The sequence below is a fragment of the Palaemon carinicauda genome, chromosome 19 (assembly GCF_036898095.1).
Source record: "Palaemon carinicauda isolate YSFRI2023 chromosome 19, ASM3689809v2, whole genome shotgun sequence".
NCBI lineage: Eukaryota > Metazoa > Arthropoda > Malacostraca > Decapoda > Palaemonidae > Palaemon > Palaemon carinicauda.
The window spans coordinates 44,290,106-44,305,024 of record NC_090743.1 but is presented as its reverse complement, the minus strand read 5'-3'; the positions used below and the strand labels follow the sequence as shown (position 1 = coordinate 44,305,024).

The window sequence follows — 14,919 nt, the reverse complement described above, 5'->3', positions numbered from 1 at the left end:
AAGGGATGATGGTGAAATCGGTCACGGACTTGATGAAAATTGAACCCATTTCAGTGACCGCATATAGGCCTTCAGCAAATCGTTTAGTGGAATCGCATAATAGGGAAGTAGTGCGAATATTACGTGACTTAGTGGCTGATGACCATCTTCATTGGCACGCCATGCTTCCTACAGCTGAGCTGGCTTTGAACATTGCATATAATGCTTCGCTCTGGGACACTCCTTTCTTTTTAGTGTATGGACAGGATCCTGTGTTACCATACACGGTACTCATTAATTCGCAACAATTGACCAATTATTCTACTGATCAATACTGTCTATTTATTAATCTATTGAGGAGAGTAATGAACACCACTGAAAGGTTTTTGAAAAGAGCTAATGAAAATCACAACTCAAGGTATGATGGTCGGTTCAAAACCGCACCGGTAAAAGTATTGATGGGCGATCGTGTTTATTTGAAACGATTACAACCTAGGAAACACAAACCATAGCCAGCGTATTTGGGTCCGTACCGAGTAAAGATGGTTAAGTCTAACACAATTGTGATACAAAGTATTGTTAATGGTGCAGTGTTTGAACATCATCAAGCACTCATAAATATGGTACCTGAAGAGGTAGTTATCAAAAGTGTTCCTCCTTATACCCCTGCATACGTGACATCCCTCGAGTCGATGAGTAGATTTTTTTTTTCCTTTGCTGTTATCGTTATTTGAACAGACCTCATTTCTTCTTATGACGTGTTTTACATTAACTTGATGATAACAATGTGTTCTTTTGTGATGATGCTAAATTTATACGTAAAATGTTGTGGTAATTTTGCTGAGTGTGGAAATACGTATAATATTGCTGAGTGAACCTGAACACAATCAGAGGTTAAATAGGTCAAGTGAGATCCGTCAGGCAGATGTTGTATTATTCATGTATTTATATGATTCCTGGTTGCTGGGGCCGGGGGTTCCCGAATGGCAAGTGGCTGCCGGATTAAAGTTCAGCCTTGAGGATAGGCAGCGTTAGAGAATGTGTAGATGTGAATACCTTATACTTGATGTTATAAGAGAAAGGCGGGAAGATGAAGGATTTTCTCGGGAAAACGGCTAATGGCCACCGGTTGAAAGTTACAAGTGCAAGTGTTGTAGTGATTTAAATAAATGGTGAAACGGTGGTAGTGAGTTGTGTTGCGAATTGTGCTGTAAATCCGGACAAGTAAAATCAAGGGATGAAGGAATATCTATTCCTACCCCTGTCCCGCTTAAGAAGCCCGTATTGCCCGCAACCAGATGTAGGTTATGTAGACCTGATATTATGATTTTTTTTCACTTTAGGTATTCTGTGTTTTGGTTGCAGAGGTCTTAAGAAGAAATGAGTAGAATTATTTATATAGTTTTGTGGTAGACTTTTACATCCAATATTTCATTTTTTATTTTCTTTTTGTGGAAGACGTGTTGTTTTTGGGTGATTTCTATATATATATATATATAATATATATATATATATATATATATATATATACATATGTTGTATATTATGTTATTTCTGTTATATACATATGCCTATTCCGGGTTAGTGTCCTCCATATATCATAGACTAGTGAGGGCAAGTCCGCACCTCCTCCAGGAGTGAGGAGCTTGGGGGGGAGTAATGCCCTAATTCCTGTATATATGTGTGTGTTTAAGTCAAGATAAATGAACTCAATATTCATGAGTATTCCACAAAAACCCATGTCCAAGCATGTTTTGCAATGATTGCATTTTGGTAACGAAGGGAGTTTTCAGTTGCCGGTGAGAGCTCGAGTTGACAAGTCCCTCACCTGACAGGGTAGCTGTGTATAGTATACTTACGAACGAACCTTTTGTAATGAATGAAGAAAACCCATATGCAGACATCTCATTATCCGTCTGCACGGTATATATATATATATATATACACACACACATATATATATATATATATATACAGGGTGTCTCAAAAAATGTACTCACTCTTAGAATTATGAGAAAACCTTTATTTATGGACATAGAGCGAAATGAAATAGCATCGAATACATGAGACAAATGTGTTTGAAGAATCATGTTTGTGAATGTTCAAATTGATGACCATTATTGTCCAGACAACGCTGATAACGCGCAGCAAGGGATTCGCAAACGTCGCGAAACATGTCATTAGGAATATCACGACATTGTCTTTCAATTTCCAATTTCAATGCATCAATTGCCCTTGGTTTGTTGGCATAAACGTTGTCTTCTAAGTATCCCCATAAAAAAAAGTCCATGGGTGTTACGTCTGGGGAACGCGCAGGGTATTCAATGGGGCCCCTTCAGGACAAACTTTCTTTCTTCGAAACTAAGTTGATTTCCTGCCATAGCTTCAGTAATTCAGGATATCTGCAACACAAAAGAAGACAGTACATTTATATTAGTCATCAATTTGAACATTTGTCTCATGTATTCGGTGCTATTTCATTTCGCTCTATGTCCATAATTAAAGGTTTTCTCATAATTCTAAGAGTGAGTACATTTTCTTGAGACACCCTGTATATATATATATATATATATATACTGTCTATATTCTTGTTTGTGTGCATATGAATATAAATTTAGGCAAATGTAAATGTACATGAGTATGTACTATAAATATAAATCTTTTGAGTAAACAAACTCCACCTAAAAAAGGCCAAGGGATTAAAAAGCAACAAAAGCAACAATAACTGCAAAAATAACGACAAGAATAACCTCAAGATTACACACAACTTTTCCTCTAATAAGCTTCGTTATTTCTGACGAAAGAGAAAAGTTCTGTGAACTGTGAAAGGAGAAAGGCTCTTATAAATATTAAACATATTTCGTTTCATTTTTACGAGATAAATTGATGCTATTCTTAGTATTTGTTCATTTTGTATTATTAATTTCTCCTTTATAAAACTCAGCATTATCATCATCATCGTCATCAACACTTCTCCATTCATCCCACTTCACGCTTCATAGTCCTCAGCTATGTAGACCTGGGGCTTTTAACTTTTGTAGTGCCTTGTGGATCCCAGTCGAAAGTTTTGTAAACTAATCTCTCTCGTGTAAAAAGTTCATGAGTGGATAGATTTAGCAACTACTCGTGGAGATGTTTTTCCTCTGAAAATATTTTAGAGAAATTTTTAATGGTTATCTTTGCAAAATGGCAATATTTCACAATATGGTTGCAACACGGGAGTATTGTTGGCTTAAAATGCTATTCAAATTAGTTCTTTTTAAACTACGTAGGAAGACCATTGGACATTCAAAACATAAGTCAATGCTTTTGAGATATTATTTTTATTATTATTATTATTATTATTATTATTATTATTATTATTATTATTATTATTATTATTATTATTATTATTATTATTATTATTATTATTATTATTGCCAACGAAGTTGGAAGGAGGTTATGTTTTACCCCTTGTTTCTCTTTGTGTGTGTGTTTGTTTGTGAACAGCTTCCTGAGCACAATTTTAATCGTAGTGTAAGCAAACTTGAAGGGATTAACTGTTATGTAAAAAAGTGAAAAGGATTAAATTTTGTAAGGTCAAGGTCAAAGGTCAAGGTCACTGTCAAGCAAAATGTTCAATACGCGTAAGCAGTCCTAAGTTTGGACATCGTTGTCACAGAAACTTCTAACTTGGTTCATATTTGAGTGTATGAAAATCCACACCAACTAATACATGTTTAACTTAAAGGTCAAGTTTAGGGTTGAGTCAAAGGTCGAGAAATAAGCTGCCACGGTGGAGGTCTAAGCTCTACTAAGTGCCCCTTTGGTTATTGTCATTATCAATTTCAAAATTTAATATTCACTATTCATAGAGCATATTACTGATTCCAATTTGTGATTGCTTCTAAACGCCATTGTAACATATGTTAGTGTTTTCAATTACTTGAAAATACGTGCTTTCAAGTTTAAATTCTAGGTTTATGTTGTTTTGGTTTTAGATCGAGTTTTATATTCAATGGGAAATTTGAAGGTCTGGCTTCTGTTATGGTAAATTTAATTATCTCTCTCTCTCTCTCTCTCTCTCTCTCTCTCTCTCTCTACATATATATATATATATATATATATACATATATCCATATATATCTATATGTTTATACAGTGTATATATATATATATATATATATATTTATATATAATATATGAGTATATATATATATATATATATAAACATACATGGTGGTAGGACAATTGTGTACTGGACATTTGCGTCCCGGACAGTTGTGTCCCCGGACAATTGCGTCCCCGGACAATTGCGTCCCCGGACAATTGCGTCCCCGGACTTTTTCGTCCCGGAAATTTGCGTACCTGTACTTGTTTTTAGTGACCAGGTAATATTTTTTAAGAGGTACGGAAATAACTCTGTCTCTTTGTATGTCTGTATGCATGTATATATGTATGTATGTATGTATGTATGTATGTATGTATGTATGTATGCATGTATGTATGCTATCGCTCGATTACAGAACTACTAATTACTGAAAATAAGATATATGGCATAAAACCACTGAGGTACAGAACATAGAATTACTGTACTTATATATGATTTTACTTTTGTATTTACTTAGACATTTAGAAAGCAATTCGTGATTTCTCTAGAAGCAGAAGAGACTTTTTATTCACGGCAGTTCAACCTCAGATGTTAGAGTGGGAATAGGATTCAACCAACTCTCTCAATTTCATCGTGGAATGTTCATGACCGAATAGCTGATGACTTGCCTAGGTCTAATAATAGTTTAGAAAGCTGTGGCGGGGAAAAAGGAAAGTAGACTGAACCCCAACGCGAGGAGTGCGTGTAGCTGGAAGATACCTTTCCTTGAAGATGTCATCAGACAGAAGTCAAGGACCAACTGTCTCCCATTTATAGCTCTCACGGAGTCGGGGTTAAAACCATATGTTCACGACGCTCAAATCAGCATCGAAGACTACAATATTCATCGATGCGACCGTAGCACTAGGGTTGGTGGCGGGGTTATTCTTTATACCCACTGTGATCTTCCAATCACAAATACGGAGAAGCTTGACCAAGATTCTTGCCAGCTTCTTATGTGTACATCGGAGCCTTCCAAGATGATTATCTGTGTTCTGTACAGACCTCCATCAGCACCTCTTGCAGATTTCCAGGCGTGTCTCAATGCGGTACATGACTACACAGAAGGCAAAGAAGACTTTGATATTTGTTTTCTAGGCGATTTTAACTTCCCAGACTTTACCTGGGATCCTCCCTTGGCACGCCCACCAAGCTCATCCACTGATCTCTTAGAGAAGTTTATGAACAACCACCTTTTCAGTCAATACATCCTCCAACCCACACGTCAAGGCAACACTTTAGATCTCTTTCTCACCAACTCAGCCTCGCTTGTGACCCATGTGGATTTGAAACCTACGAGAATGTCTGATCATGATCTGATAGAGATTTACCTATCCTACAATCCATGTCAGCCAAATGTCAATGCTCCTCCAGTGTTTGACGCCGCCTCGTTCCGGGGACTTGATTTTACTAAAGCAGTCTTTTCCAGCATCAGCAGTAAAGTTGAAGCTGTAGACTGGCATGATGTTCTCGAATCTAACGGTATAGATTGCTTTCCGGAAACCTTTACGGACATGTTACTTAATATATGTCAGGAACACTGTCCTCCCAAGCTCCCCCCTAATCGCCAGAGATCTCACGTATTGCGTCGCCTCTCCCGCAAAAAGCGAAGACTTCAAGACAGGTTAGAGAGGGCAACCGTGGACCCTTCTACTCCCTCAGAGCTCATCCAACGTCTTAACAATAAGAATGCTCTTGCCCACTACGACATCAGAGATGCAATTGTCAACGAGAGACACTTCAGAGAAGAGGTAGCTGTCGGGAAGGTCAAATCAAATCCAAAGTACTTTTATAGCTATGCTAAGAGATTTTCCCGGCAAAAACAGACCATTAGCATGCTTTTTGATGAAAGCAATAAAGGGATTTTGACGAAGGAAATATCTATTTCTGGGGAGAGACCTGTGGCGCCCGGTGAAAAGGAGTCCTCGTAATATACCTTTTCTGATAAAACTTCCAATTATACCAGAGAAAGATAAAAGCATGGAATGCAGAGGTTACTACCCTCGCGCGAGCACCTTCTGGGTGTCGTGTATAAAGCAAAGGCGCGTGAAAGCCACTATTCACAGGCTATCTTCCATTTAGTTAATTCCTTCGTCAAAGGGATGGGCCGATACAGAGGCACCAGGCAATCTACCAGAGTCCCGCCACCTACGCCCCGACGCGAGCGCCATCTGAACAACATCCTTCTGTATTGGACATAATGGCTTGGAAAGGAAAGGGTGGGATCATGCAAAAAAATAGAGAAGGGTTTCACCGGGCTCCACAGGTCCCTCCCCAGAAATAGATTTTTCCTTCTTCAAAATCCCTTTTTTGGGTCGACCTGTGGCGGCCGGTGAAAATGTACCAGAGAATGCCTTCCAAACCCAATAATAAATAGTAATGAGGGGAGAGAACAAACACCATGTAAAGATAACCATATATTATATTAAGGTAGGTAAGCATGAATCATAAACTAGTCACAGGACATAGTGAGCATAAGGCTAAACAAACATGATAACAAGGAAACCTCCGAATATCAGAGCACAACAAGCAACAAAACTGACATGGCTAAGAATATCCCAACACTAAATTACGGTAAACACATTAAAAGTTAAAATCATCTTAACCTAATATGTAATAAACTAGGACCAACGAACCAACAAGGAAGCGGCGTCGTGGTGCGAGTGGCGGGTAGGAGGGAGAAGAAAAGAGATGGATGAAAGGAAGAACAAGAGATCACTGGGGAGAGATACGGCTCCCAGCTGCAACCGTTGGGTATTTAAGGGCCTGTAAGTTCTTTAGATAGTAGCGTTTGAAGACCATAGGAGATTTCCAACCCGTGTACTTTTTAAGGTCATCAAAATCCATATTTTGGAAATAATTGATGGAGGTAGCTACTGACTGGATATCATGAGCATAGGGAAATGATCCCGAATTGGCTTGTTTAATGAAGTATAGGATCTGTTGCCTAATACCCTGTATGGAAATGGTACCTCCTTGTTCTCTGATAAACAAGGGGCCAGACGATCGGGTAGCAGTCCTGGCTAAAAAGGCCCTGAGAGTAGTGACTGGACATAGAGAAGTATCTTGGAGAAGAGGAATAATCTTCCAAGGGGACCACCTATTTTGGGGGTCTTCATTTTTAGCTAGGAATAAGTCTGGAGAAAGAAGTACTTCACCTGAAGGGAGGAAATCTATGTTTTCTGAGTTTCGTGAGAGAGCTGCTAGTTCTGAGATTCTAGCACCCGAGGCCAAAGCTGTTAGAAATAAAGTCTTCCTAAGAAGAGTGATATAGGAGCAGGATTCGTTGTCCATGTCGGGGGCAAGTTTGAGGACATCATTTAGAGACCAAGAGACATTTTGTGGGCGAACTGAAGGTCTAAGCCTAGCACATGCTTTTGGAATAGACGAGAAATAAGAATCCGCCAGGTTAATGTTAAACCCAACCAGGAAGACTTTCTTCAAAGCTGACTTAATGGTGGTTATAGTGCTAGCTGCTAGGACTTTGTCAAATATGGACCTAAAGAAGGAGATGGCTAAATTAGGAGTCATAACCAAATGGTCTGAATTCTTTAAGAAATCTGCTAGTTTCTTAACTGCCGAATCATATTGGCGAATCGTAGAGTCCCTTTTCTCTGATTCTATGAAGAGGACATTATCCGGGTCGATGTTTGCATCCTTACGAGCCGAAAACTTCATGAAATCCACAAAGTTAGGGTTTTGGCTATCCTTGAGGAATCTGACACAGTCCGAGTTTGGACTACTTGGGTCAGCTTGGGAAATGGGATCCGGAAGGGGCTGAGTTTCAACTCGAGGAGGAGAGGAAACCAACTGCTCTTCGGCCAGTGAGTTGCCACTAAAGCCACTGCCCCGTGGAAGGAGCGGAGTTTGTGTAAGACTTTCAGTAGAAGATTCACTGGAGGGAATAAGTAGATTTTCTGCCAATGGTTCCAATCCAGGGTTAATGCGTCCATGGCATAAGCCTGAGGGTCCAGGTTCGGGGTCACATAACATGGGAGTTTGTTATTGAGTTGGGTTGCGAATAGATCTACCTGGAGACCTAGAACCTGCTTGAGTATCCACCGGAAGGAGTGTATGTCCAGGGACCATTCCTATTCCAGTGGTTTTGTCCTGGATAATGAGTCTGCTATCACATTCTGGACTCCTGCTAGGTGAGTTGCTGACAGGAACCAGTCTTTGTCGGCTGCCAAGGCGAAGATAGTGACCAGGATCTGATTCAGGATGGGTGACTTGGATCCCCTTCTGTTGAGGCAGTGGACTACTGCTGTGCTGTCTGAGACTACTCTGATGTGGGTCGACTTCGGAGGAGAGATTCTCTTCAGGGTCAAGAACACTGCCATGGCTTCGAGAACATTGATATGGAACTGCTTCATGGCGGGTGACCAAGAGCCCTGAAACATCTGATGTTGGGAGTAACCCCCCCCCCCCCCCCATCCACTCAGAGACGCGTCGGTATGAATTGTCACTTGTGGAGAGGGGAACTGTAGAGGAACCGATTTGAAGAGGTTCCTACGTTCGGACCATGGTCGTAGTCTCCTTTTTAAGACAGAGGGGATCTTCGAGATCTTGTCTCTTAAAGGTATTGTTGCTCTCTTTCTCCAAACTCGATTGATGTCTTTGAGTTTGGCTTTTAATAGGAGATCGGTCAGTGAGGCAAAGCTCTTCTGGACACTTGTTTGTGTTTGAGAAAGTTCCTGACCCTGGAAGCTATCTCCCTTACCTTCTTGGGAGGAAGGGAGAGCCTGTGCTTTGAAAAGTCCCACCGGATGCTTAACCATTCGAAGTGGCTTGATGGTTGTAGGCGAGACTTCCGGAGATTGACTTGGAAGCCCAGTTTGGCGAGAAAGTGAATTACCTTCGACGTAGCTCTGTTGCATTCCTGGGTTGACTGGGTCCAAATGAGCCAATGGTCCAGATAGGCGATGATCTGTATCCCTTGGTTTCTAAGTTGTTCGAGCACCGTCTCCCCCAGTTTCGTGAATATCCTGGGGGCAATGCTGAGACCGAAGGGCATGACTTTAAATGCAAAGGCTTTCTTGCCGAGACGGAAGCCTAGGTAAGGAGAGAAGTTTCGAGCTACTGGGACATGATAATAGGCGTCGGTAGGATCGATAGAGGTGGTGACGGCCCCATGGGGAAGTAAGGTCCGTACCTGAGAGATATCCAGCATACGGAACTTGTCGCAAAGGATGTAAGAGTTTAGTTTCGATAAGTCTAGAACTACCCTCAACGCCGACGAGTCTTTCTTCGGGACTGTAAACAGGCGGCCTTGGAATTTCAGGGATCGAACCCATTTGATCGCTTTCTTCTTGAGTAACTCTGTGGTGTACTCTTCCAGGATGGGAGTGGGTCTCTGGAAGAAGGTCACTGGTGGAGGAGGAGATCCCTGTGCCCATTTCCAACCCAAGCCCTTGGATACTATGCTTTGAGCCCATGGACTGAAGGTCCAATGGGCTCGGAAGGGATAAAGTCTCCCTCCTACCGGCATCACATCATTGGGAGGGAGTGAACCTAGGTCTCCTCCCTCCACGGGCACCCCTTGCTTTAGGTCCGCCTCGTTGGCGGAACTGTCCTCTACCTCTGAAGCTTCCTCTCTGGTGTCCACGAAAGGAACCGGAGGATTCGTAGGTAGGGTTGTATGCAGGAGAGGACATCCAAGAGGGGTTGGGCTGTGTACCACGGGGAGCAGTGAGGTAGACTACTTGCTGAGGGGGAGCCAGTTGTTGAGAAGTCGAAGCAGAAGAAGACTGTGTCGGCGAGTTACCCGGACCGTCTTGTAAGGAAAAAACCTCTGTTTCTCCTTGGAGAACGTCTGTTTCTGGGATTCGATCCTCCTTTTGGCTGAGAGACCCCACCTTACTTGCAAATTTTGGTTTGCCCTCGCCGCGTCCTGAAGAACCTTATCAACTTCGTTCTGAGGGAAGAGGTTCTTACCCCAGCAGGAGGACAGAACGAACTTCCTGCAACTAACTCTAGCCGACCAGAAGTCATGGAGGTCTATTTGGTAGGAGAGCAGCAGAAAAGCTTGGAGTTAATACACCCCCACTCTGATAGAGTTCTGGCCCAGATAGCCTGGGCCTGCTCTTTCGGAAATATCACTGTTTCCTTCGGTACCTTGTCCATACGGACCAATGCATGTTCCTTTCAACGTACGAAGCCATTGAATGGGAATTCTAGCCCCAGGGGGTAGAACTCCAAGTCCTCTAGAGGGCGGGTGCCTATGCCCTCCAGAGTTAGGGAACCATCTAAGAATGGGGCATGCAAGGCAAACCGCCAAGGATTGTTTTTATCGAAGGGAGGTAGCTTTGATGCGTCTGGGGTGGAAGGAGGAGGAAGCTGAGTTCCGGAGCGTATCAGAGTAGCCACCATATCCTTAATCTCTGTCATCGCCCCAGACTGATGTTGAATTTGTTCTCTGACGATATCCCTGACCAGTTTGATGGGGAAAACATCGCCCCAGGGTACCTGAAAGCCACCCGTTGGTGGTGTCTTGGATTTGGTAGACTTGGACTTCTTAGGAGTCGTGGTTTTACGGGGAGCAATATGAATATCAGGAGCCGTCGAGGGTCCGGGGACCGGTGACGTTGATACTGGCATAGCTGAAGACTTATATGTGTGTAGTGGCTTCACCTTGGGTCGTACGGGGACAGAGGGATCCTGAGGAGAAGCCTTAGGATTATCAAAACCGAGAAAGGAAGAGGTAGAAGAAGGAGTAGGAGAGAAAAGGGTTTCCACCAACTCGGCACCACTTACCTGCTCATCCATGGGTTCTACGTCTATATCTAGATCTGCCACGTCCAGCGGTACGAGGGGTTCGTCCTCCGCAGGAATGGTTGCTCTGACTTCTTCAATTAAGGGGGCAGCAACTTCAGGAGAGACTGCTGCAGTAGTCGAGCCTGGGAAGAGACGGGAGGCCACGTCTCCATCGAAGAGATAGGGTGCGCCAGACGGGGCATTCCTGCCGAAGCCCGACACCCAAGGACGAAGAGCAGCCCTTGCTGACCGAAGAGAGTCATCATCGGCCTGAAAAATTTGTAGTGATTAGTGATGCAGGAGGGGGATTGCTCTCCAAAATATACCGTGTATGTCATATTAATGGCCAAATTACTGTCTGCCAAAGATAAATAAGGAACAAAAGGAAAACCCACGTACATCATCGTTCAGTAGTATTGAGGACAACTCGTAACAGAGCGAGCACAAATCCGGGAACCAAACCATATACGGGGCTTGTCCCGGTTCCCGGATAAAGGAGATGGCGCAGTGTGCATGGGACCGACAGAGGTCATGCCCAACGGGGTCGTTGAACGAGGCAGGGCATCCTTGGGCAGTACAACGGACCTTCTGTAAAAGAAAGGAGACATAAGTCTTGATGTTCCTTGAAACTCTGGTAAGGGGTTAAAAACCTTACTAACAGAGCTTAGTTTAATGCAATATTGGTGCTTAAGGGAATTCAGTGAGTGAGAGCCGGAGCTCCATATTAAAACACATTAAATATAAAAGCACCAGCAATGGCATTGGGGCTGTATCATTTTAAAAGTGATAATAATGAAATGAGAATAAATAATCTAAAGCAATCTGCCGACCTCTAAGGGTCGGGGAATCAGTGACAGGCCCGTAAAATAAATATGAAACACAAGCCGTAGCTAAAGGCAAGGCTAATATAAGTATGAAGTGTATTGGCGATCTCCGGTGAAGCCGGAGGTCGATGAAAGGTCCTGAATAATTCAATTGTGAATAATAATTCAATTGTGAAATTTATAAAACACAAGCCGTAGCTAAAGGCTAAGGCTAATATAATAGTAAAGCGTATTGACGATCTCCGGTGAAGCCGGAGGTCGATGAAAGGTCCTGAATAATTTTATTGAGAATAATAACTCAATTGTAATAACAATGGATATTTGTGTGGATATGGCCGTGGCCTGAGACTGGAGTAAGGGCCACCGGAGGGTCGTATCTAAACAATATGAAGCCCATCCCAGAGGGTTGTAATTAAACAATATACAGTATATATATATATATAACAATAGTTCCAAAGTCATTGAGTATCCCTCATGGCGGAGTAGAACTCAAGGCGGAGTGGAAAAATGTTCAGAACTACGCCCAAGCCGTAACGGGGAGAGGACGGAGCTCGGGACCTAATAAATAACGCTAACTATTGAAAAGTAACCTAAACTAAATAACTCGTAAGCTATCATACACCCGTAGAGGGAGGGGTGAGGGAGGGAGAACCCGTTGAACGCACAAAACGGAAAACGGGAAATCCGCTCACCCACCTGAGTTAAGAAAGAAAACGAGAGAAAGGGGTCACTCGTGACTGAGAACAGAAAACGGGAACCCCAATCTCTCGCTCCCTTGGTCACAAAATCAGGACTTAATAAGCACACAACACTATTATAAACGTATAATAATAAAATTGTAACATCAAAATAAGACTATGAACGAAGAATAGCGTCTGCTAAAACCTAAATTAAAGGGAAATAGTCGACTGACGAACGAATCGGTGGAGCGGGTACTAAACTATAATAAAGCTAGAACGCTATTCTTATTCGCAGACTGGACTTGCTAGCAAAAAGCACCATGGGAATAATAACGATAATAGTAATGATGGTTCAAAAGGTATAAGGCCAGGGACTTAACCAAGAACCTAAGTGACAGAGTACCAAATTTGCAAGACTAAGATGAACTCCCAGCAAGACAAGGGAACAAACAATGGCCGCCGACGGACGGGCCCAGACGGTAATGATAAAACAGACTATACTGGTTAGATGACAAAAGCCCGGTACTACAAAAAGCTGTCAAAACAAACTATGGTACTTAACATTGGAGTGGGTGAAGATGGAGCTTCGGTCATGACGAAATAAATCCACAAGTGTGAAAAAATGCCGAGAGCACAACAAATTGCACACAATTCGAGTAAGTCCAAATAGAAGGATGTTGTTCAGATGTCGCTCGCGTCGGGGCGTGGGTGGTGGGACTCTGGTAGATTGGCTGGTGCCTCTGTATCGACCCATCCCTTTGACGAAGGAATTAACTAAATGGAAGACAGCCTGTGAATAGTGGCTTTCACGCGTCTTTGCTTTATACACGACACCCACAAGGTGCTCGCGCGAGGGTAGTAACCTCTGCATTCAATGCTTTTATCTTTCTTTGGTATAATTGGAAGTTTTATCAGAAAAAGTATATTAGAAGGACTCCTTTTCACCGGCCGCCACAGGTCGAACCAGAAATATTTGTACTGATCCTCAGCAAATAGCCAACATATTGCAAACCCAGTTCAAATCTGTTTTCAGCGACCCAAGAGATGTCGAAATTGCTGCAGCAGACTTTACACCGCCGACAATTACAGAAAAATTTGAGGACTCCCAATTACTCTTCAGTGAAGGAGATGTTATATCTGCCATTGATGACATGAAGGCAGACTCAGACCCTGGCCCTGATGGTATCCCTTCTGTGCTGCTCAAGTCCTGTAAACATGCGTTGGCACGACCTATTTTCATCCTCTGGTCACAATCCTTTGAATCAGGTGTAGTCCCGTCCTTCTACAAGAACTCCGTTATTTGTCCACTCTACAAAAAGGGAGTCACGCAACTGCTTCAAATTACCGACCTGTATCTCTGACCTCCCATATCATCAAGATATTTGAGCGTTTTATTAGGAAATGCCTTGTCCACCATCTTGAGTCCAACAGCCTTCTATGCAGCCAACAGCATGGTTTTAGGTCAGGTCATAGCTGCTTAACCCAGCTTCTCCATCACTTCGATAACATTCTGGAAAACTTTCTTGAGGGAAACGATACCGATTGCATTTATTTGGACTACGCCAAAGCTTTCGATAAGGTGGATCATGCCCTACTCATCAAGAAGCTCTCCAAGTATGGAATCCATCCGAAGATTGTAAAATGGATCGAATCATTTCTTAAGGATTACACACAGCAAGTCGCAGTTGAAGGCCAGTTCAGTGTTGCAGCCTTAATTCTGAGTGGAGTACCTCAAGGAACCGTTCTGGGTTCTATATTTTTTTCTTATATTCATAAACGACATAACACTGTGTGTAGGCAACAGTGTCGTTCGTTGCTTTGCTGACGATACAAGGATTATGAGAGCAATATCAACTACTCCTGATATGGTACTCTTGCAACAGGATCTGAATACTGTTACCCAGTGGTCAACTAAGAACATGTCATTGCATGAAGATAAGTTCGAGTTTATGAGCCATGCAGTAAATAGGAGGAATCCTTTGCTACAATTACCGTTTACTGCCGACCTATATCAGTATTCAACGCCCAAAGGCACTCTCACTCCTTCTGACCAACTGAGAGATCTTGGAGTTACTGTTACCTCGGACCTAAAGTGGACTGCTCATATCAAAGATATGGCCGGCCAACTAAGCAAGACAAAAAGCTGGATGGGTTCTCAGCGTCTTCTTTAACCGGAGTCCTACCATCATGCTAACTTTGTACAAGTCTATGGTACGCAGTCTAGTAGAGTACTGTTGTCTTCTGTGGAATCCCCAAAGTGTGTCGGACATCGAAGAACTGGAAGGAGTTCAGCGGACTTTTACTGCACGAATTGCACGGGCTCAGCATCTCAACTACTGGGAGAGACTCAAGAAACTATCCATCATGTCACTGCAACGCCGACGAGAACGGTATATCCTGCTACACATGTGGAAGATTCTCCATGGATCAGTCAGCAACGACTTGAAGATCAAGTTTGTGTCTAGGCCTCGGACTGGCTTTAAAGCAGTCGTTCCTCCTCTGCGAGGGGGCGTGGCAGCCTATAACCAGAGTCGATATGACAAGTCTTTCGCTG

The 14,919-nt window shown here is 42.6% G+C and overlaps 1 protein-coding gene across 1 annotated transcript in view; it reads left to right on the top strand.

Annotated features, from left to right (window-relative positions):
• The first annotated feature begins 14,552 nt into the window (after positions 1 to 14,552).
• Positions 14,553 to 14,919, top strand: part of LOC137658978 (uncharacterized) — a 576-nt gene continuing 209 nt past the window's right edge. Inside the window, exon 1 of the mRNA XM_068394085.1 lies at positions 14,553 to 14,919. This exon is cut by the window's right edge and continues 209 nt beyond it. Coding sequence (XP_068250186.1) covers positions 14,553 to 14,919 — 367 coding nt within the window.